Raw genomic sequence first — 21,410 nt, 5'->3', positions numbered from 1 at the left:
GAAAAAAAAGACACCAAAAGACGATCTTGGTGGTAAGTGAGTTAACGGTGAGGTAAAGTGTGGGGAACTACTGATTTAGAAGGCATCTGTAGAATCGGCCTCACGCTCTTAATGAGGTTTTTTTTACTAATGAGCTGGAGAGACATGGAGACTCCTGTTCCTGAACAAACAGAACATTGAGCCGTTTAACACTTAATTTAACCAAAGGAAAACACTTACTACTACCCGACCTTTAAACACGCGAAGCACTAAAAGGTGAGTGTTAATTTTCTTTCATTTGCGGCTTTCTTTCGTTTTGGGGATTAGTTTTTGACAGGGGGGCGGGGGCATTCGAGCATGGGGCTAAATATGTATTTTTTTACCAAATTTGATGGTGATTTATTTATTTATTATTTACTATAGTCCTAATAAACCCCAGGAAATTACATCTGGCCACAGAAGATCACATGATCTACTGAATGTGAAGGTAGCCTACTGGGGGAAGGCTTATACTGTGTGTATAGGCTCAATATGTCAGTTTGTCACATTCAGTAGATCCTGTGATCTTTTGTGGACAGATGTAATTTCTTGGGGTTTATTAGGACTATAGTAAATAATAAAAAAAAAAAATCGCCATAATATTTTGTAAAAAAGATATATATTTAGCCCCATGCTCGAATGCCCCCGCCCCCTTGTCAAAAACTGCTAAATTCCCCAAAACGAAAGAAAGCAGCAAATGAAAGAAAATGAACACTCACCTTTTAGTTTCTCTAATAACAACCTAAAACATGAACCTTGGTTGAAAAAAACTAAAGTTGTCCTTTAAGGAATGTCTCGTCCAGACTGTGGTCAAATGTACAACAACACTCGCATACATAAATGCATTGGACTTCTCACAGGATGCCACATCAGTATGCAGTGGGAGGTTCTGAGACAGACTCGCTATTCACACTTACATTTTTATATTATAATTCAGTGTGCCCTATAGCTGGAATGTCTGCATTTTAAAACCCTTGAGATGTTTAGAAGGCATACAAGGCGCGTGTGTGTGTGTGTGTGTGTGTGTGTGTGTGTGTGTGTGTGTGTGTGTTGATTGAATATTGTATTAGGCAACATATAAATGCAAACATTCGGGTCCCATCCACTCACACATGACATGAATAATAATTTAACACAGTAACAACAATTGATATAACATTAATAATTTAAAACATCATATACATTTCCTCTAAATATGAAATATACAGTATGCACAGGTTGGGGCCGAAGTTAATCGGAAGAGGATTATTAGCATAAAGAGGCTGGGGCGATCACCTCCTCTCCCTTTGACCTGCTGACAGGGACATTGTTAGGCCTGTCTTGAAGGAAGCCTGTTTGTTTTGAGGGAGGGCATTCCACACCTGGGTAGCAGTGCTTTGGAAGGTGAATTTGCCCATATTTGTTTTATATAAAGTAAGTGGGTACTGAGGGCATGGAGGGTAAAGTTGCATTTACAATTTTGAATGTCAGGCGTGTGTGTGTGTGTGTGTGTGTGTGTGTGTGTGTGTACACATTTCAGAAGTTACAATGTAATGACTTTTATCTCTTTTTGATACCAAATTGGCAGTGCAAGGCGTTGTGAGCTTGTAGTTTGGCTATTTGCGCAATGTTTATCTATGGAACTAAGCCAAAATATGGAATGCCAAAATTTGGGGGCTCAAATGTGATAATTTGTGGGGTCTGCCTCAGGCATGATTTATCTGTTTTAGTATTTTTATTAAGTTATTTTCTATAAAACTGCACAATGGAGCGAATTAACTCCTGGACTGGACTAGTTTGACCATAATAAGGTAAGAACACAACCCAAACCTCCAAAAAAGTGGTCTTACCCTTTAACCCATTCTGACCGGGCACCCATTTTGGTGTTAGCATCATGTTATGCTTTACCTATTGAAAAATAGCAGATCTACAAGCTCATATCGCGCCACCGAGTGGCGCGATACGAGCTTGTAGGTCTGCTATTTTTGAAAAATCGAAGAGCGACTGACATTTTTAGAATCTGATCTCAGGTCAGAATGGGTTCATCAGACCAGTGTGTGTCCGGCGGAAACCTCGTATGAATCTGATCTCAGGTCAGAATGGGTTCATCAGACCAGTGTGTGTCCAGTGGAAACCTCGTATGAATCTGATCTCAGGTCAGAATGGGTTAATGGTACACCACAGCTATGGCCGTGCCCAGGGCACCCCTCCGTGGACCCGTCTATATCTTTTCCATTCATTGCCCCGCCCTAGTGTGTATAGGAGCTCGTTGAAAACCCATCACCGCCAGGTGAGAACAAGCCGCCGGTGAGTCCATTGTGCATTGGAGGAGCCCTAGCTGTGCTTGTGCTGTATGTCTGCATAGAAGCTCCCAGCAGGGGGGATTACTGTATAGCAGTGGCAGCTATAGGACCATGCAGAGTTCATTGTTCATGGGGGAGATTGGAAGAACAAGCGAGCAATGAAGGCAGCAGGTGGCCGGGGGCTTAAGATGTCACACGGTTTCCCTCGAGGGGTTTTGTAGTCTGTGACCTTAAGACTCTTTTCATGTTTATCCAGTTACTTTAATATGCATGTGATGGTGACATTTAGGGCCCCGCTAGGCGGAGGGCGATGTCAGTCGGTTGTATAGCCGTCCGACACTTTGGTGTCTACGTGATATGCATACCATATGAGTTCACACCAAAGTACTGATACAGCAAATGTAAAGATAATTTGTAACCGACGGTTGCTGCTGTTGTGAAGGCCTTTTGGATAGTTGGATTGTTTTAGAAGGTCGTAGTAGCAGCTTGTGTGCGTGCTTTTTCTCTTGGGTTTTATATTACATTTGGTGCAGACTCTTCTGATGGGCAAACAACACTGCAATAACCTTTATGTCGCTTCGCCATGATGACACAGGTGGATGTCGAAAAGGCAATCGCCTGTTGTTATTTTCTTCCCCGGAAAAGTGCTGTATTTTTCGCAGGTTTTTTTTCAGTTCTCTAACTGCATTTGCTATATGATAGCTTGACACCCACTGTGCGCCCTGTTTTCTAAAAAAACAATTGGAACTCAATAGCTGGAGTGTCCTCCGAATCAAGTCTATTGTATAGTGCCTATCGTACAGAGGAAACTCAATAAAATAAACGACTGTGTGTGCGTGCGTGTGTGCAATGTACAGTAGGTGTAGAAAAGAAGATGAGCATAAAGCATCCTCAGCTCCATGTTTCCTGTTTTTCCTACTATTTCACTCGGTTTCCATTCACCGAGTTGACCCTGGCAGACAATTGAAAGATTATTGTAGGTATTTATTTGTAATTCAAGCAGCACACAGCGAAGGGAATGGTGTACAATTCAAAGAATGTTCTAAATGCACTTATCAAATGAAAAGCTCTCTATAAGTACAACATCTCTATAATAACCTTACTTCCCCGAAGGAGATACAGACATTCATTTTGAAACTAACCTTTGCAGATGATAGTGGCTTCCTGAAGTGGCCTCATAGCACTGGTGGTCCATTGTGTCAAATTCCATGTACGCACAGCACTCCGGTGTCCTTGGAGTTTCATATTATGCACTTAGTATTCAGCCTTGCAGCCAGTATGACTCTAGGGGGTCGATTTAGGACTTCTATTTTACTTACTTCTATATTACTAATCTAATTACAGTATTATGATCTGGGGGCGTGTAGTATGTCATATTGCAATTTTGGGCATGTTAAGAAGCGCTTTTGACACCCCCCGGAGTGCGCAAAACGGCCTTGAATTAGTCATGGGTGTGTTTAAGGCGTGTTTGAGACGTACCCAATCAACATGTCCGTACTATTCTCTTTACCAGTCAGCTGATGTCACATATGGAATGCGCACTTTGGGGATCGTGGTATGACATTTCTTCAGGCTGGCACCATAGAAGACATGACATGCCTTTGTCACATTTGGGTTAATTATTCCTATTGCACTGCATGCTGTCACCTTTATGCCTCAAAAGAACAGACCCACCTTTCAGATCGGAATGGAATTGCGAGTAGATAGCAGCATATTGGCAAATTGGTAATTAATTAGTTCGATAACGATAGAACCATGTACAATACAGCGAATGAAAGCAAGATTCCTAAGGAATATGGAGATTTTTACATTTAATAAAACGGTTGAGAAATGAGAGAACCATGAGTGTTTATAGGCTAATATCAACGTTTTTTTATGAAAGACCAAACGGGCTGTGAACTTGAAGAGCTCAATCACCATCCCGACACGGAAGAAATATAGCCTAGTGCATGCATGTATATGCACTGTTGCACTTGCACACAGTAGCCTACACACGCTCTTTATTTGTTTCTATTGAAAAACACCAGTAAAATAACGTTTATTATATTTTATTTCATTCAAGTCACGACGAAGGAATGAGTTGAATGCGTGCTGCGTAATGCTGTGGCCCCGATGGTATGGTCTTCGCTGAGTTCGCTCGTAGCATTTTATTGAAGAAGACTTGACTTGAAGTTTGATACAGCATATGAAAGCACATTTCCCACGGATTATGGAGATGTTTTTATTTATTTTTAAGGTTGAGAAATGAAAGAATTATGGCCGTTTCTAATCTCAACATTTTTTAAAAAAAGACGCAAAACTGCCATGTCTCATAGAAACAAGTAAATAGGTCTATAAAAATAAGCGCATATAACAGGGGTCTGTAACCTATTTTAAATGAAGTGCCATGTTTTTATTTTCTAAATAGTGAGTCTGCCATATCCAGATTAATTTGAATGACACCACATTAAAATAAAAAAACATATTTTGATTGTCCACAAATATAAAGTTCTTCCTTCTTTTTAAATATGTTCTTGCACATTGTTATAATGATCATTATATATCCCCCTGCAGTCAGAGTTCATAGTTTTAATGAATGAATGTGATGCATTGTGAGCTGGTATAGATCTGCTATTTTCAAAAGTAATCATTTTATTACATTTTTGGATTAGCTGTCCTTAGTTGGGCAAATGCATTCATCTGGGGATCCTTGACATGGGAATGTGCTGTGTGAGGATCACTGGTTTAAACAACATTAGGAGAAAAGCCCAAATAACCACTTTAGAAACAAGAAAAGCAACAACACAGAAAGCAACTTTACAGAAAAATAAGCCGCTTATAATAAACAGACATGGCAACACTCTAGCAGCCTCTCAGAGCCGCTCAAGTGTCAAATCAAACAGTGCTTTTTGTGTTTATGAGGTGGTCAGACCCACGTCTAATCGTTATGCGCTGAGTGTCTTTAGGTCAAGGGGCTTAATAGCAAATTGCGCAAAGCGAAAATAATTAACATATGGACACTCCCACAATGCTAAAATATTCAGCAACGCGGTAAGCCATAATGTGTGTGCGTTCAACACGGGCCAGTGCGTTCAACACGGGCCGATATGCCTTTCATAATACGAATGTGCGCAGAGCGAGGCCAATTTATGTATTTCCATTGGTAAAACGCACCTTCAAAATCTACCCATAGATGTTATAACTTTGACACCACCAGCCTACTTGGGAATGATGCAAGTTGGGAACAATGACAATTGGGAATGCATATACCCCACCCTAGTATGCAATACCCCTTGCATGCGTTGTCACAGCACCGTTTTTTTTTTAACTGTCTGTCTGTGTGCCTTTTTGGTCCATACAGTATATGGACATGCCCGAATTAACAATGGAATTTAGTGGCGCTTAAGCCCCGCGGCCCGCAGCTTGCAGAGAGACTATTTCAAATGGGTACAGCTGTTGCTTCCGTCGTCTAAACCAGGGGTCTGCGACCTTTTTTTAAATGAAGTGCCATGTTTTTATTTTCTAGATCGTCAGTGTGCCATATCAACATTAATTAATTGTAATGACACCACAGGAAAAAATCCAACATATTTTGCTTGTCAACAAATATAAAGTTTTTCCTTCTTTTTAAATATTTTCTTTCACGTTGTTATAATGATCATTAGACTCAGGGCAGAGTTCAGTTTTAATGAATGTAGAATTCAGGATGTAATTTTACACACTAATGTGAGGGACTTCATTTATTTGACTGCATTTTTTTAAATAGTTTATTTAAAACCAAAAATACTCTCTCACACACTTGCCAGTGTGCCAGTGATCACCCTCCTTTGTGCCAATGTTGGCACTGGTGCCTAAGGTTGCCTACCCCAGTACCCCTGGTCTAAACCGTATTCATAGGTCACCGATTTCAATGTAACCACAGGAACCCCCGCTAGTGTGTCACTTGGTGGGAGGAGACTCAAACGTAGACTAGATTCAGTCAGTCGGGGAGCAGCGGCGAGTGCCGGCGGTGTGATGAATACACATGCGTTCATTCACTGGGAACACAAGCACGAAAAGTGTCGTTCTTGATTGCGTTACAAGATTGTGAATCAATTTGGCGTAGCGCCAGGGCCCTCTGAGAGTGGTTGAGCCGTGATCCCTCTATCTGTAGAAAGTGTGATGAATGTCTGTGCAGAATGTCTGAAGAGTGCAAACTGACTGTGAAAAAGTGGACTGACTAAGTAATCAAACGGCAGGTGTGCAGGTTGCTCGAGTTACGTGGACACGTTCAGACAAGTCATTGGTCCGACAAATGACTACCCACCTCATCTCCTAACCTAACCATAACCGCAAGCACGGGAGCAGACGCTAGTCCGACATACGGATCAATGTTGGACTAATGCCCTGTCTGAAAAGCATCCACACCCCCTACGTGGACTGCACGCACACGCACGCACGCACACGATAATGCACGTCATCAAGAAATACAGACAAAAGATTAAAGAAATATGGTACATAAACTTTCCTCCCCCTAGTGGTCTCCTGATCGATGTTTTTTTTTTAAGGCCAATCATCAGTTTAGAAGCAAAACCGCTCTCCTGCTTTATCCCATTCTGACCTGAGATCAGATTCATACGAGGTTTCCGCCGGACACACACTGGTCTGATGAACCCATTCTGACCTGAGATCAGATTCTAAAAATGTCAGTCGCTCTTCGATTTTTCAAAAATAGCAGACCTACAAGCTCGTATCGCGCCACTCGGTGGCGCGATATGAGCTTGTAGATCTGCTATTTTTCAATAGCTAAAGCATAACATGATGCCAACACCAAAATGGGTGCCCGTTCAGAATGGGTTATACTGGCTGTGAGGCAAAGCGATAAGCCATTTAACAATTTCTCACGCTATTGGAAGGCGCCTCCGTGTTCAAGGACAACCCCGATCTATTTCTGTCCGGTTGAAAAGCAAAAGCCACCTTTATCTCACTTTGACCCCCCTCCCGTTTGTTTACACCTTTCCATTTCCACACAGCATTTTCAAGATAGGAACGTCATTACTTTTGTTTACTAGTGGGCAAATTAACAAGTTATTTAAGGTTATATCGTGCAGGGGATAAAACTAGAAAGTTTGGGGAGGAGATGAGATTTTGTGTGGTAAATGAAAATTTGTTTCTCTTGCATTTTGTTAATGTGATGTGAAGTTAAGCCTCGCTCCTGTCTCAACGTTGCGGGGATGTCGAAGGTTTAATTTATTTAGTATTATAAAGTTATGCACATTTTGGATGAGATTTTATGTCTGAATTTGTGAAGGTACAGGCCGGCTTAAAATGTTGTTGTAAATCATATTCACAGTCAAGCCAAAAGTACCAGTGACGATGATCACGCACGCACGCACGCACGCACGCACGCACGCACGCACGCACGCACGCACGCACGCACGCACGCACGCACGCACGCACGCACGCACGCACGCACGCACGCACGCACGCACACACACACGAGTGTGTGATGGTCCTACTTATCCACAACCCTGACTTTGAAGGGTATAGCTGTCAAAATGTCGTGATAGAGTACGTAAAGGGTTCCCAAACTTTTCAGGCCACGACCCCCACATATATAACCCACATAATTGATGCCGTTTTCAGGCTCGGGGGCATATATAGATCAGATGGTCTGCTGGTATATGGTATATGTATAGCCTACTGTATGTTTCTCATACTGAGTGACCGGACTGTTGTGTCATGAAAGCACATGCCATGATGTAATGTAATTAGGGCCGGGACTAATTGCGATTAATTTAGATTAATTAACTACAGAAAAATTAATCGCGATTAACTACAGATAAATTAATCGCACCTTTTTTTTTCACCGCGGAACGTTTCTCACTGGGCGCTTTTCTATAGTACTGAAAACTGGAAATAATAATGTGTTGCCTAGAACTGGAGGTCTGACAAAAAACAGTAACAATATGAAGTAAGTACAGCTTTGTGATGTCACTGAGATGTACTTGTTACTGTTACTAAAATTTTTTCAGACCTCAAGTTCTAGGCAACACAGAATGGGGTGACTTTTTATTATTATTTCCACAACAGGTATATTAATGACAGTAAAATGTTGAAAATGAGTGGTATCCTGCAGTCACTATTCATTGATTCACTGGGATACCAAAAAACATTAAAAAAAAAAGGTTTCTCGCTGTTCTCGGGTTGAATATTGATATGCGATTAAAATGCGATTAATCTAGATTAATTAATCGCAAAGCCTCTGATTAATTAGATTAATTTTTTTAATCGAGTCCCAGCTCTAAATGTAATGTATAATGTTTGTGTCCCTGTATGTTTCTCCTTTGCATGGACATACAGTACATAAATGGTTAAAATGTGTGCGCTTGCTCGTGCGTGTGCTTGCTTGTGTGCGTGCGCGTGCACAGTCTGCGCACGCTCGCGCATGCCCGCCTCTACAGAAAAAACCTGACAAGCTTTGCAGGCGAGAGCCGGCGTTCAATCGCCCTGTAATCTGTGGAGAAGCCATTTACTGCTCTATATCACTAAACTCCACTCAATGTCAAACATTAAAGAGCATCCTAGCGAGAGAGAGCGATATCTTGGCATTGCTTCGGTTTAACCCATTCTGACCGGGAACCCATTTTGGTGTTTAGCATCATGTTATGCTTTACCTATTGAAAAATAGCAGATCTACAAGCTCATATCGCGCCACCGAGTGGCGCGATATGAGCTTGTAGGTCTGCTATTTTTTTTAAATCGAAGAACGACTGACATTTTTAGAATCTGATCTCAGGTCAGAATGGGTTAAATGTTATTGGTACCCGGAGGCGATTAGACCTACGCTGTCAATAGCTTTTTTATTTCATCAGTCCCATATCCTCGGCCGGCCCTCCTCGTACACCTCATACCGTTTTACGACATGAATAATGAAACCAAAGCCCTGCCTGGGTTATAAAATTAAAAAGAAAAAAAAAAACCTCCACGGTAGGTGGGATTCAGGGTCGCTTTGCTTATGGTTAGAGCTCAACTCCCCTCCCGTCATAAAGCCCTGTTTTTATGAGAGGTTCCACACAGACGAGATTCAATCGGTTTCCTATATTGTAAACGGTCCGGGTTGTAATAGGAGATGTAGAGAGGTCTTGGCAGGACAGGCCAGTCTGACAACACGAGAAATCACAAGGCCGGCTGTCTGCCTGCAGTGGTGGAGAGTAACTGTTTACTTAAAAACCACTTAAACCCCATATGGTCCCTCAGGGCTGTATGCTAGTGTATTCTCTGTTTTCTGTTATTGTCTGGGAAAGATGTAGATGAAAATTGGCGATCTACTATTTTCTGCAAAAAGCTTTCCCCACAATACAGATGCTGGGATTTAAGTGTTACACTAAGTGCTGTAAACCAGTATTTCCTTTTTTATTGTAGTTTTTGTTCACAATCTGGGGACCCATTCGGTAGAGAAAAGGACACTTTTAGACTGGCTATAGTATTGGAAAAAGTTGGAAAAAGAAAAAGAGTCCTTTTACTTTGTTCTCGTGTTCGTGTTATTTCAACTTTTACATAAAGCTGCACAATGTAACTTTCATCTTCTACCTTGGATTTGAAACCGGTTTTCTGCACACGTGCTGACATTGTTTCCATACCAACAGAGCCGGCCTGCTCGCTCAGGGGATGAATTGAATCGGGACCGTCACAGCTCAAGATCCTTGTCAGTTCCTAGTGTCTATAGGCCTACTGTAGGTCAGACATGACATTCAACGTCTCGGAGCAGGGAGACCAAATACAACCTCCCCAATTGTATATGTTATGTTGCATTACATACTCTACCATACAGATTGGACAAAAGAACTTTCTCCAACTGAACGAGGATAATACAGAAGTTCTTATAATTGGCTCTAATGAGCAAAAATAATTGATAAAAAATATACTCGGTAACCTATATGTAGGAAGTAAGTCGACAGTAAAGAACCTATGGGTTATTATCGATTCAGATCTGAATTTCAATGCGCATATTAATCAAGCTACCAAGACAGCTTTCTTTCATCTTAGAAACATATCCGCGTATTAGAGCATATTTATCTTTAGATGATGCTAAACCATTGGTCCATGCTTTTGTCTTTTCTCGATTAGACTACTGTAATGCCCTCCTCTCAGGCCTGCCAAAGAAATCAACGGACAGACTCCAACTTGTTCAAAATGCGGCTGCTAGAGTTTTAACTAGAACTAAAATGAGAGAACACATCACCCCAGTTCTATCATCACTGCATTGGCTCCCAGTGGTTTTTAGAATTGATTTTAAAATGATTTTACTTGTTTATAAATCCCTAAATGGTCTTGCACCTCCGTACCTCCGTGACTGCCTACCTAGATATGTCCCTAACCGCCCCCTCAGGTCCTCCAAAGCTGGCCTACTTTAAGTGCCTAAAAGAATGAGCACAGAAAAATATGGTGAGGCAGCTTTTTGCTTCTACGGCCCAACAGCCTGGAATAAACTACCATTCGAGCTCAGACATTTTTTTATCTCAACTCAAGACTCACCTCTTCACTCCTGCTTTTAGTTGAGTTTTAATATGCACGTTCCTACCCTGTCCTGACTGATTTGCTGCATGTGGTGTTTTTATTTGTTTTTATTTATTTTATGTTCTTATATTCTATTTTGTTCTTTGCCATTGTTCTATCATTTTAACTACTTGTGTTTTATTGTATTCTATTTTTTGTGTCCTGCCCTTGTGAAGCACTTTGAGCTGCATGTATGTATGAAAGGTGCTATACAAATAAAGTTTATTATTATTATTATTATTTTATTAAAAGCAGTGGTGGAAAGTAACTAATTTACATTTACTTAAGTACTATTTTGAGTTTTTTTTTCTTTACTGGAGTATTTCCAATTGTCAGTACTTTTACTTCTACTCCACTACATTTCAGAGGGCAATATTGTACTAATACATTTTGGCTATTTTCAAAAGATTTTGTTATACATTTAAAAACTTGAAATGGTACATTCTGCACAATGAGTACTTTTACTTTGGGTATAAGTACATTTCGAATTACAGACTTTTAATAATTATTTCCATATTGCAGTATTGATACTTTTACTTAGGTAAGTACTTTTTCCACCACTGGTTAAACGGAAGATACATACGGTAGTGCTGCTAAAAAAGTACTTCTTCCAGGCAAAGTTTGTCTGTAAGAAATACGATGACGGCGTCTTTGCTGCTCCTGGCAGTAAAACATCAGCCTCACTAAAGCCTGCAGATGTCCACGGTATAGACAATGTCTTTAACGCAGTGGAACACGTGTCTTTGAACACCTGCTCCTTGGAGGACATGGAGGTAGTCTATCCATCATGGAGGACATGGAGATAGTCCATCCACAAGTAAGACGCGCAAACGCGGGAAGCGAACGCAGCTCGTAAATGGCAATAACAACAATTAGAATAAATTACTTACTTTTTTAAGGTTTTCTTTTTAAAGTTCTCTTTTTTGTGTTTTTTTAAGATTTTATTTTTAAGTTTTTTTTAAGTTAAGTGTTTAAAAAAAAAATAAGTTACGTTTTTTTGTGTTTTTTTAAGTTTAAGATTTTATTTTTAAGTTACGTTTTTTGAAGTTAAGTGTTTTTAAAGTTTTTTTTTTAAGTTAAGTTTTTTCTTTTTCATTTTAAGTTAAGTTTTTTTTAAGTTAAGTTGTGTGTGTGTGTGTGTGTGTGTGTGTGTGTGTGTGTGTGTGTGTGTGTGTGTGTGTGTGTGTGTGTGTGTGTGTGTGTGTGTGTGTGTGTGTGTGTGTGTGAGTGCGTGCGTGTGCGTTCGCAATCATGGAGGACGTGCAGAGAATGTTGGAGAGGCAGGGGCTCAAATTCCCTAAAAGGACACTTTTTAGGGGGGGGGGGGAAAGAGGAAAATAGAAAATCTACAAGCTCACAACATATCGCACTGCGATGCGTTGAGAGCTTGTAGATCAGCTATTTTTGAGGCACAACCCCAGGCATGGATTTCTAAACAAATTATTTCAACGCAAAATGCCGTGTTCAAGTTCGGGAGAGTTCTGAAAAAGGCAATTCTCCTGAATGCTGCCTTTCGGGTATGGCATGGAACGCGGAGGCATTTGCATTTGCTTCACCACAGTAAATGCTGCATTCATGGTCAGGAGAGGGCAGTTTTTTTACAGATTATGTAAAAGGACAGGGCCTCATGCCCCCTTTGATGTGTGTGTGCACCTGCCTGAACGGAGGACACATCTGTGCAGGTACGCGCACACAGACATCAAAGGGGGCACGAGGCCTGGAATGGCTTCAGGTTATATTATTATGCTTAACTTCATGAACCATATACTGTATAGTCTGGTCATGTCATAATAGGTGAACATTCAGCAAAAACAGGTGAACGTTTATGTGGAAATATATCATTGGAATCCACCACCGTCCGCATGCATGTCATTTTGGACTGCAGTTTGTCTGGTAACAAGAAGACTCACCCCGGTGCGTGCCCGTTTTTCCTCCTGGAATTTTCCCCAGTGAGGGGGATAACTTTGTAATATGCTATTGGCTGTTTGTATTCTTTTTGGAAAAATATAAAAAGATACTCCTGTGGAAAGGCTATATTATATTACTTATATTGACACTATAAACAATTTAGTATTATTTAGTATATGTAAGGTTTTGCCCCCTCAAATGGTACCTCGTCAGATAATCCCCACATATCCTACAACAACTTCTGTGAACAGACTTCACTGTAGTAGCTTTTCATAAATTATATTTGTACTTAGGCTGTTCTGCTGTCATGAAAGTTTATAGTTAGAGACATTCAAAATCCAGCCGTCTGCTGTCCAGCCTCTCCCACCCCTCACTGGGGAAAATTCTGGGAGGAAAACAGAAACGGGGTGAGTCTTCTTGTATTCGTTTGTCTCATATGATGAGTGACGTGTGTCCCTGGCTTGTCTGTCTCTCCCCGTCAGGTTTCGTCTGGTGAGTGAGCAGGCTCCAGTGGGGACCTCGGTGGGGACCATCGTGGCTGCCGCCGTCAACGAAACCGTTGTCTACTCCATAGTGGCGGGCAATGAACGAGGTAAGTACAGAACGGTCCATTACACCGAAACCCAGCGCTCATCTCTCACACACAATCGACAAGATTTTTCTTTTTTCAAACGATGAAATATTTTAACCGTGATTGATCGCATCATTTATCATTAGTTAATTGTGCGGTTACTCGCAAATACGTCTTGTAAATGTATATGACATGCATGTTATATTAGCATATTATCCCATTCTGACCGGGCACCCATTTTGGTGTTGGCATCATGTTATGCTTTAGCTATTGAAAAATAGCAGATCTACAAGCTCATATCGCGCCACCGAGTGGCGCGATACGAGCTTGTAGGTCTGCTATTTTTGAAAAATCGAAGAACGACTGACATTTTTTAAATCTGATCTCAGGTCAGAATGGGTTAATCAGACCAGTGTGTGTCCAGTGGAAACCTCGTATGAATCTGATCTCAGGTCAGAATGGGTTATACATGTAGCAGTAGTGACCATAAGGCTAATATCTCCCCCCGGCCAAGGGGCAATTCCCCCTTTTAGGTTAGATGTTGACACAGGACCCCCGGGTTCGAAAACGCACACACTGTAGGAAGATTGACTGTGTACTGTATGCACACAGTGCTGTGTATGTGTACTGTATTCATGTACTGTACTGTATGTATGCAAGCATGCACACACACGCTGGCTTGCAACGTTGAGCCGAGGAATATCTTTTGAAACATTTTAACGACACAAATCTTGTAATGGAAAAAAATATTTTCAGATGTGGGCCAAATACTACAGTTCAGAACCACATGTTTATAGAGACTTAACACCGGGGCTCCACCGGGCACGTCAGGGTCACCGTCAGGGAATGTTCCCTTTTTAATCAATGAAGGGTGGCTCCACTGCCATAGCGTGACTGCATAAAAATTGCCCCGGTTCGTTTTTTGTCGCACGCGATGGAGACGCAACGCGCCCGGTGGAGCCCCAGCCGTAAGCAAACGTTCATTTCAGTTCTCCTGTCATCTCCTCTGGGGACAAACGAGTGCTTTCTTCTCATAGTGTGTCGCTTGTTTTATAACATCAACTCTTCGCTCTTTTAGGCACAGGCTGTGGAGAAGTCTGGAGGAAAAACACAGTGGCAACCAGGGAAATGGTGGAGGGAGGGAGGGAGGGAGGGAGGGAGGGAGGGAGGGAGGGAGGGGGGATGAAGAGCTGAGGTGGTGGAGGAGGAGGAGGAGGAGGAGGAGGGTGATGATGAAGACTATTGATTTCTCCTCCTGTTAAGTGGATAAAGCGGTGAGGCCTGGGCCACCAAGCAGGATCCCGGCTCGGTGTTGTGATGTTAATTTGCTGTGACTGCTGCAGACAAAAAAAAAAAGAAAACACACACATTTTAAAACCAGTGGTTCCAAAACCTTTGTGTTTACAAACTCTTTTTGCTCAAGACCCAAAAGAGAAATTATACTGTATAGACATTAGCCCGGGACCCACACTATAGCAAAAATAGCAGATCTACATGCAGACCGCGCAGCGCTCAACGTTTAATAACAACTATTATGTCATCTAAATGACGTAAATAGGTACAGCACTCTGAGCGTGGTCTAAATGGACCTCCAAAAGAGTTCTGTTGGGGCTTGCTCTCCCCCGACTCTAAATCACAATTAATTATTATGCAGCTCAGGTGCGACCAGGATTGCCCTTGGATAAGGGCAAGGAGGAGGTCAACAGAAAAGTACATACGTTGTATGTCGTGTTCCAATAAATATTCTACGTTTCTGTCCAACGAATGGAAGGACGACACAAGTAATTAACTGACTGATCTGTGGTCCGCAAACCTTTCCATGCCAAGGACCTCCATCTGAAAGGGATTTGTGCCAATAGACCCCAGAAGGGAATATTTATGTTAACCCATTCTGACCTGAGATCAGATTCATACGAGGTTTCCGCCGGACACACACTGGTCTGATGAACCCATTCTGACTTGAGATCAGATTATAAAAATGTCAGTCTTTTTCGATTTTATTCAAAAATAGCAGACCTACAAGCTCGTATCGCGCCACTCGGTGGCGCGATATGAGCTTGTAGATCTGCCAACACCAAAATGGCAACACCAAAATGGTTGCCCGCCCCGGTCAGAATGGGTTAAAGAAAGTTCTGAATTATTCAAACATTTAACGAGAAAACCTACATGTACCAAGCTCTCTATTTTTGAATAGCCAACATATAAATGGATAAAGTGGTTAAAATTATTGTGATGCTATGTTAAATACTTTTTTTCTGGGGACCCCCCCTGGAAGCTCCCCAAGGACCTGGGGGGTCCCGGACCCCACCTTGGGAACCACTGATTGAGACGAACCACTGATTTTGATGTGGTAGAATTAAGAGAAACTGTGAAATCAGTCCCCAAATTCACACATCAATAAACATATATAGTATGGACTTTAACCCATTCTGACCGGGCACCCATTTTGGTGTCAGCATCATGTTATGCTTTAGCTATTTAAAAATAGCAGATCTACAAGCTCATATCGCGCCACCGAGTGGCGCGATACGAGCTTGTAGGTCTGCTATTTTTGAAAAATCGAAGAGCGACTGACATTTTTAGAATCTGATCTCAGGTCAGAATGGGTTAATCAGACCAGTGTGTGTCCGGCGGAAACCTCGAATGAATCTGATCTCAGGTCAGAATGGGTTCATCAGACCCAGTGTTTGTCCGGCGGAAACCTCGTATGAATCTGATCTCAGGTCAGAATGTGTTAATATCGGGGTAAACAAAGGGGCTGACCGTTGTCTATACATTAACATGGAATAATCTGATTTTACCACATAATTCACCACGCATCCACTTATTTGGATAGTGTCGTTGTTTAGAGTGTCATATCAAATCTCATCTCAATTTCAGAATGTAGCCTCAAGCAGCAAGACACATGAGGTCAAAACTAAAACGGGAACATGTACTTACACGTGTGAGGACACTTGGAAGGAAATTAATCAGATTGTTCAAGCGACTACCGGTACATAATTTCCCAGTTGGACATGCATAATACATGCATAATAGCGCACAAGCTATAATACATGACTGTAAAATGTGATCAAACTGCTGGAGGGGGTGTGGTGAATCAATGATCATATGCCAAATATATTCATATATTCTGCTTTTGACCAGCAATACAGTTGTTTTGTAATAATAGTATGCAGAAGAAGACTGAATCAATACTTAAATTGTGTTATTCATTTGAATACAGATTTAACCCATTCTGACCGGGCACCCATTTTGGTGTCGGCATCATGTTATGCTTTAGCTATTGAAAAATAGCAGATCTACAAGCTCATATCGCGCCACCGAGTGGCGCGATACGAGCTTGTAGGTCTGCTATTTTTTGAAAAATTGAAGAACGACAGACATTTTTAGAATCTGATCTCAGGTCAGAATGGGTTAATCAGACCAGTGTGTGTCCAGTGGAAAACCTCGTATGAATCTGATCTCAGGTCAGAATGGGTTAAGACAGATTTGGTGTCAGGCATAAAATGGTACATAAAATGATCACAGTATAGTCTATACAGTACATATCGTGAACCTAGCATCGTGATTCAAACCGTATTGAGAGTTGAGTGAATCGTTACATGCCTTATGTTGTCCGTGTGTGTGTGTGTGTGTGTGTGTGTGTGTGTGTGTGTGTGTGTGTGTGCGTGTGCGTGTGTGCGTGCAGGTCATTTCAGAGTGGACAACATGACAGGAGTGATCTTCACGGTCCAGCCACTGGACTATGAGGACCTGACCAGCTACGTCCTCAGAGTCCAGGCAGACTCCTTGTCTCTGCTCATCCAGGCCAACCTGAGAGTACCGTCCAAATGTAAGAGAACCATATGGGGATGCACTGTTGATTTTTTTTTTACAGCAAAACATAAAACGTATTGTTTTAGTTCTACTATCTCTTCTCTGCTAGTCCCTCCCTAATATTTCTAGTTTTTTATTTATTTGACGACATTGTCAATATATTTAGTCTTAGTTTTAGTCCTCATACTGCTTGGTTTGAATTTTAGTTAGTTTTCATCAGTAAAAGAAAATCTTAATTTTAGTCGCTACGTGGCTAAGTGATACGACGACGTGCAACGTGTCGCCGTCTCATCATGTGTGCGACGCGGGTACTGTAGTGTCTGACGTTACAGTATCTGAGTATCACCACGTGCACTTTAAGCATGACATGTACACTGACTGGCTGCTTCTAATGGAAACAAATAGTTTTCCTCTTGACATGTTGTATCTTACGGGGGAAAATATTTACTTATTTACTGTACGTTATAACTCATTAATATGACATAAGGTGCTATAACGTATCAATGTAATTCAGGTGTGCCGTGGGTGAAAAGGTTATTTAACAGGGGTGGGTGCCCAAAATGTTTGAGAATCCACTGCTCTAGTGAAATCAACGTGCTCATTTTTTTTACTGCGCTGGGTGTTAAAGGAGAAGCCACAGTGTATTACGCCTGTTCATGTTATAGACCGAGAGCATGTTGCTTACTGATGATCAGCTCATTAGTGGCGATAGGGATTTATATTTCAGAGATGTTTCACTGTGATAGCGAGGCTAATAGCCTGCCACAGCCTGCCGGCCCTACAAAGCCCAGCCCACTTACGGAGACACACACACACGCAGCAGAGTCAGCCCAATCGCCAGCCCACGCTGTAATACCAATACAGATACTGTATATGTACGCACACACGTCTTTTTTCTGCAGTAGAGAGAGAGAGAGAGACTGAGGCAGGCTCGGAGTATAATGTCTCTGTCGGGTGGAAACCTCATATATCCCATTCTGACCTGAGATCAGATTCATACGAGGTTTCCACCGGACACACACTGGTCTGATGAACCCATTCTGACCTGAGATCAGATTCTAAAAATGTCAGTCGTTCTTCGATTTTTCAAAAAATAGCAGACCTACAAGCTCGTATCGCGCCACTCGGTGGCGCGATATGAGCTTGTAGATCTGCTATTTTTAAATAGCTAAAGCATAACATGATGCCGACACCAAAATGGGTGCCCGGTCAGAATGGGATATGGCGCTCCGCTGGGACACATGCCCAAAACTTTTACTTTTCAGGATTCAAATGAAAAAAAAAAGAAAAATAGCAATAGCAGCAGATCTGCGAGCTCAAAACGTGTCGCTTCGCGGCGGCATTTCAAACTCACGGATCGGCTACTTTTCATGTTGTTGTGTGATGTTGTAGTCTGTAGTGTGATCAAGTAGACTCTACATACTTAGTAGAGCATTCATTTACGGAAAAAAACATGTATGGGTTGAGAAGTCCTGGCCTATTCTAGTCTATTCTAATTGTGTTGTTATTTTTCATGTCATGTTTATGAATTGGAATTGTTCATGAATTGAATACATACTGTGGGGCCCGGATGGAAACATGAGGTCAGTCCGCTGCCCTCCCGAGGTTGGCAGAGGAAGTGTAGCGCCCAGGATTACATTACAATTGACACTGGGTGAAAAAATGGGTTGCAACGTCCCTAAACTTATTTAACCTTTTTACCATTAAAAAAACTAACATTTTTGAACAGTTCAAATAGCCAATCTACAGCTCACAATGTGTCGATGTAGATCGGCTAGTTGAACAACTTTAAAATGTTTTTCCCCCAAAAAAATCTGTACTGTACTGTACTGTACTGTACTGTACTGTACTGTACTGTACTGTACTGTACTGTACTGTACTGTACTGTACTGTACTGTACTGTACTGTACTGTTGTAACAATCGCCCTTTACTTATGCAAGGCAGATTATTACTAAGGAAAAATTAAGCGGGATCGTAGGGTTATAGTCTGAATTCTTTATATAGAGATGCTCAGACATAGCAATTGACTAAATCTAAAGTAGACAGTACACTTAACAGGCAACGCCTCTCCCTGTCTCTTTCCCTACTAAATAAAATAAACAGGCACACAAACTTAAACCCACGACCAATAATTATTTCCCAAACCCCCCCCAAAGTCAGCAGAGAATAAAGTCTGCATCCGTCGTCCCCCTCAAACGAGGCGCGCGCACGCGAGAGTCTACAACTGTCCCAACGCCACGAAAAGTTCCTCTGCTCAAAAAACGCTCCAACGGAAATACGAAAACGTTCGGGGTACCCCTGTATTTATAATCCTCAAAGAACAACTTTGGAACGGTCTCACCGGTATAGCAGCAGCCCTGTTAGCCTCCAAACACCGGCAGGTAATCCTCAGCTCCAACGCCGATCCCCGACGGCAGCGGCATACGTGATGCCCTATTCGATGGGCCCGACTGTTCCTTAATTACTATGGCTGCAGATATGCACGCTTAAACGTTAAAGAGCGGTCCCAACGCAAAACGCTATCTGGCGCCTGGAGCTCCTCTCCTCCACGGTGCAGGCCTGCACTCTGTTTGTTTTGAGGTCTCTCTTCCCCGTGTGTCACTTCCTCTACTAGTAACCTTGGGTGGTGACAATCAACCAGTCACTGACACCCATCAATCACCCCCTGTACCAGACCCGTTACCTTTCACATATGATTAGGGTAGAAATAACAATATTCTCACAACCAGTTACACATGTCATATTTCTATTTTTCAAAATAAATTACATGTACCGAAAAATAGAAGTAGAAAGACACATAAATAATGTGCTTTTGTCACACTGTACTGTACTGTACTGTACTGTACTGTACTGTACTGTACTGTACTGTACTGTACTGTACTGTACTGTACTGTACTGTACTGTACTGTACTGTACAAGCTCTCCCTGGCCTCTGTCTGTGTTAGGCTACACAACAGTGACACTCTGCACAACAGTGACACTTGGTGGTGACAATATGCTACTTTTGTGCTCTGTCCAAGGGACGGACCCAGACACACACACACACACACACACACACACACACACACACACACACACACACACACACACAAGTTGTGGCAAATCTGGAAAAAAAATGCTTACCACTAGCTTTCTTCACAGATGTGTTCATAAAGGTGTCTACTATCACAGAACAATTTGTTCCAAGTCCCTTGGGAAACGTTGTGGGAGCCATTCAAAGATGGGGTACATGGAGGGCCTAGGATAAATGCAGGACATTATGAGCTTCTGAGGTGTGTAAATAGGTTTTTTGGGGTGCTGGATCTGTTCCAGCCATTATACCTTTCATAAAATTGGCTGCTTTTGTATTGCCCAAACATGCGTAATAACTAATATGTCACCTTTGTCACCAAGCTTCCATCCATTCTCCAGTATGTACTGGAGTATGAATGGAAGCTGTTCTGGATATAAGCTCGAAGAGAGTGTCGTGCTGCTGCTCCTGTTGTTGGAGGGAGTTTTTCAGTTTTGATACTTCCAGTAGCGGCCTGCTTCCTGAAGATGTCAAATCTCCAGTCCCCAAAACTTCCGTGCAATTTCCCATGGAACATGAACTTGAATAGTTCACAGATGGCTGTGATGATGTCGTCCTTGTTGGCTTGAAAACTTCCATAGCCCTCTCCACTTTGACACCATAGACATCCATTGAGATATGCATCAAATGGATTATTAGTTATTACACAGACATACAAAAGCAGGCATGGCCAATGTTATGGCCAGAAGTAATTTTTTACTGAAAATGAAAGGTTGGAACGGATTCAGCACCCCAAATAAAACCCTATTTACACACCTCACAAGCTGATATTGGCCTCCGTGTACCCCAACTTTGATTGGCTCCCATAAAGTTTCCCAAGGGAGTTGGCTTGGAACATTTTTTTCTGTGATAGTAGACACCTTTATGAACACATCTGTGAAAAAAGCTAGTGGTAAGCATTTATTTTTCCAGATTTTCCATAACTTAAAGGAGAACTTTAGTTTTTTTCAACCAAGGTTCATGTTTTAGGTTGTTATTAGAGAAACTAAAAGGTGAGTGTTAATTTTCTTTAATTTGCTGCTTTCTTTCGTTTTGGGGATTTTAGCAGTTTTTGACAGTTTTTGGCATTCGAGCATGGGGATAAATATGTATTTTTTTACAAAATATTATGGCGATTTATTTTTTTATTATTTACTATAGTCCTAATAAACCCCAAGAAATTACATCTGGCCACAAAAGATCACAGGATCTATTGAATGTGACAAACTGACATATTGAGCCTATACA

The 21,410-nt window shown here is 41.7% G+C and overlaps 1 protein-coding gene across 1 annotated transcript in view; it reads left to right on the top strand.

The window, feature by feature from the left end:
* The window catches only part of LOC310865260 (protocadherin-15-like), a gene marked incomplete at both ends in the record, with an annotated part of 422,228 nt that overhangs the window by 295,229 nt on the left and 105,589 nt on the right, over window positions 1–21,410 (top strand). Inside the window, 2 exons of the mRNA XM_083774285.1 lie at window positions 13,208–13,317; window positions 16,985–17,128. Of these exons, the coding sequence (XP_083630411.1) occupies window positions 13,208–13,317; window positions 16,985–17,128 (254 nt within the window). The remainder of the gene's footprint in view (window positions 1–13,207; window positions 13,318–16,984; window positions 17,129–21,410) is intronic.

Source organism: Protomyctophum parallelum, assembly GCF_964188405.1.
Source record: "Protomyctophum parallelum genome assembly, chromosome: 10".
NCBI lineage: Eukaryota > Metazoa > Chordata > Actinopteri > Myctophiformes > Myctophidae > Protomyctophum > Protomyctophum parallelum.
The sequence above is the reverse complement of the archived record's forward strand: the minus strand, read 5'-3'. Positions and strand labels throughout refer to the sequence as shown.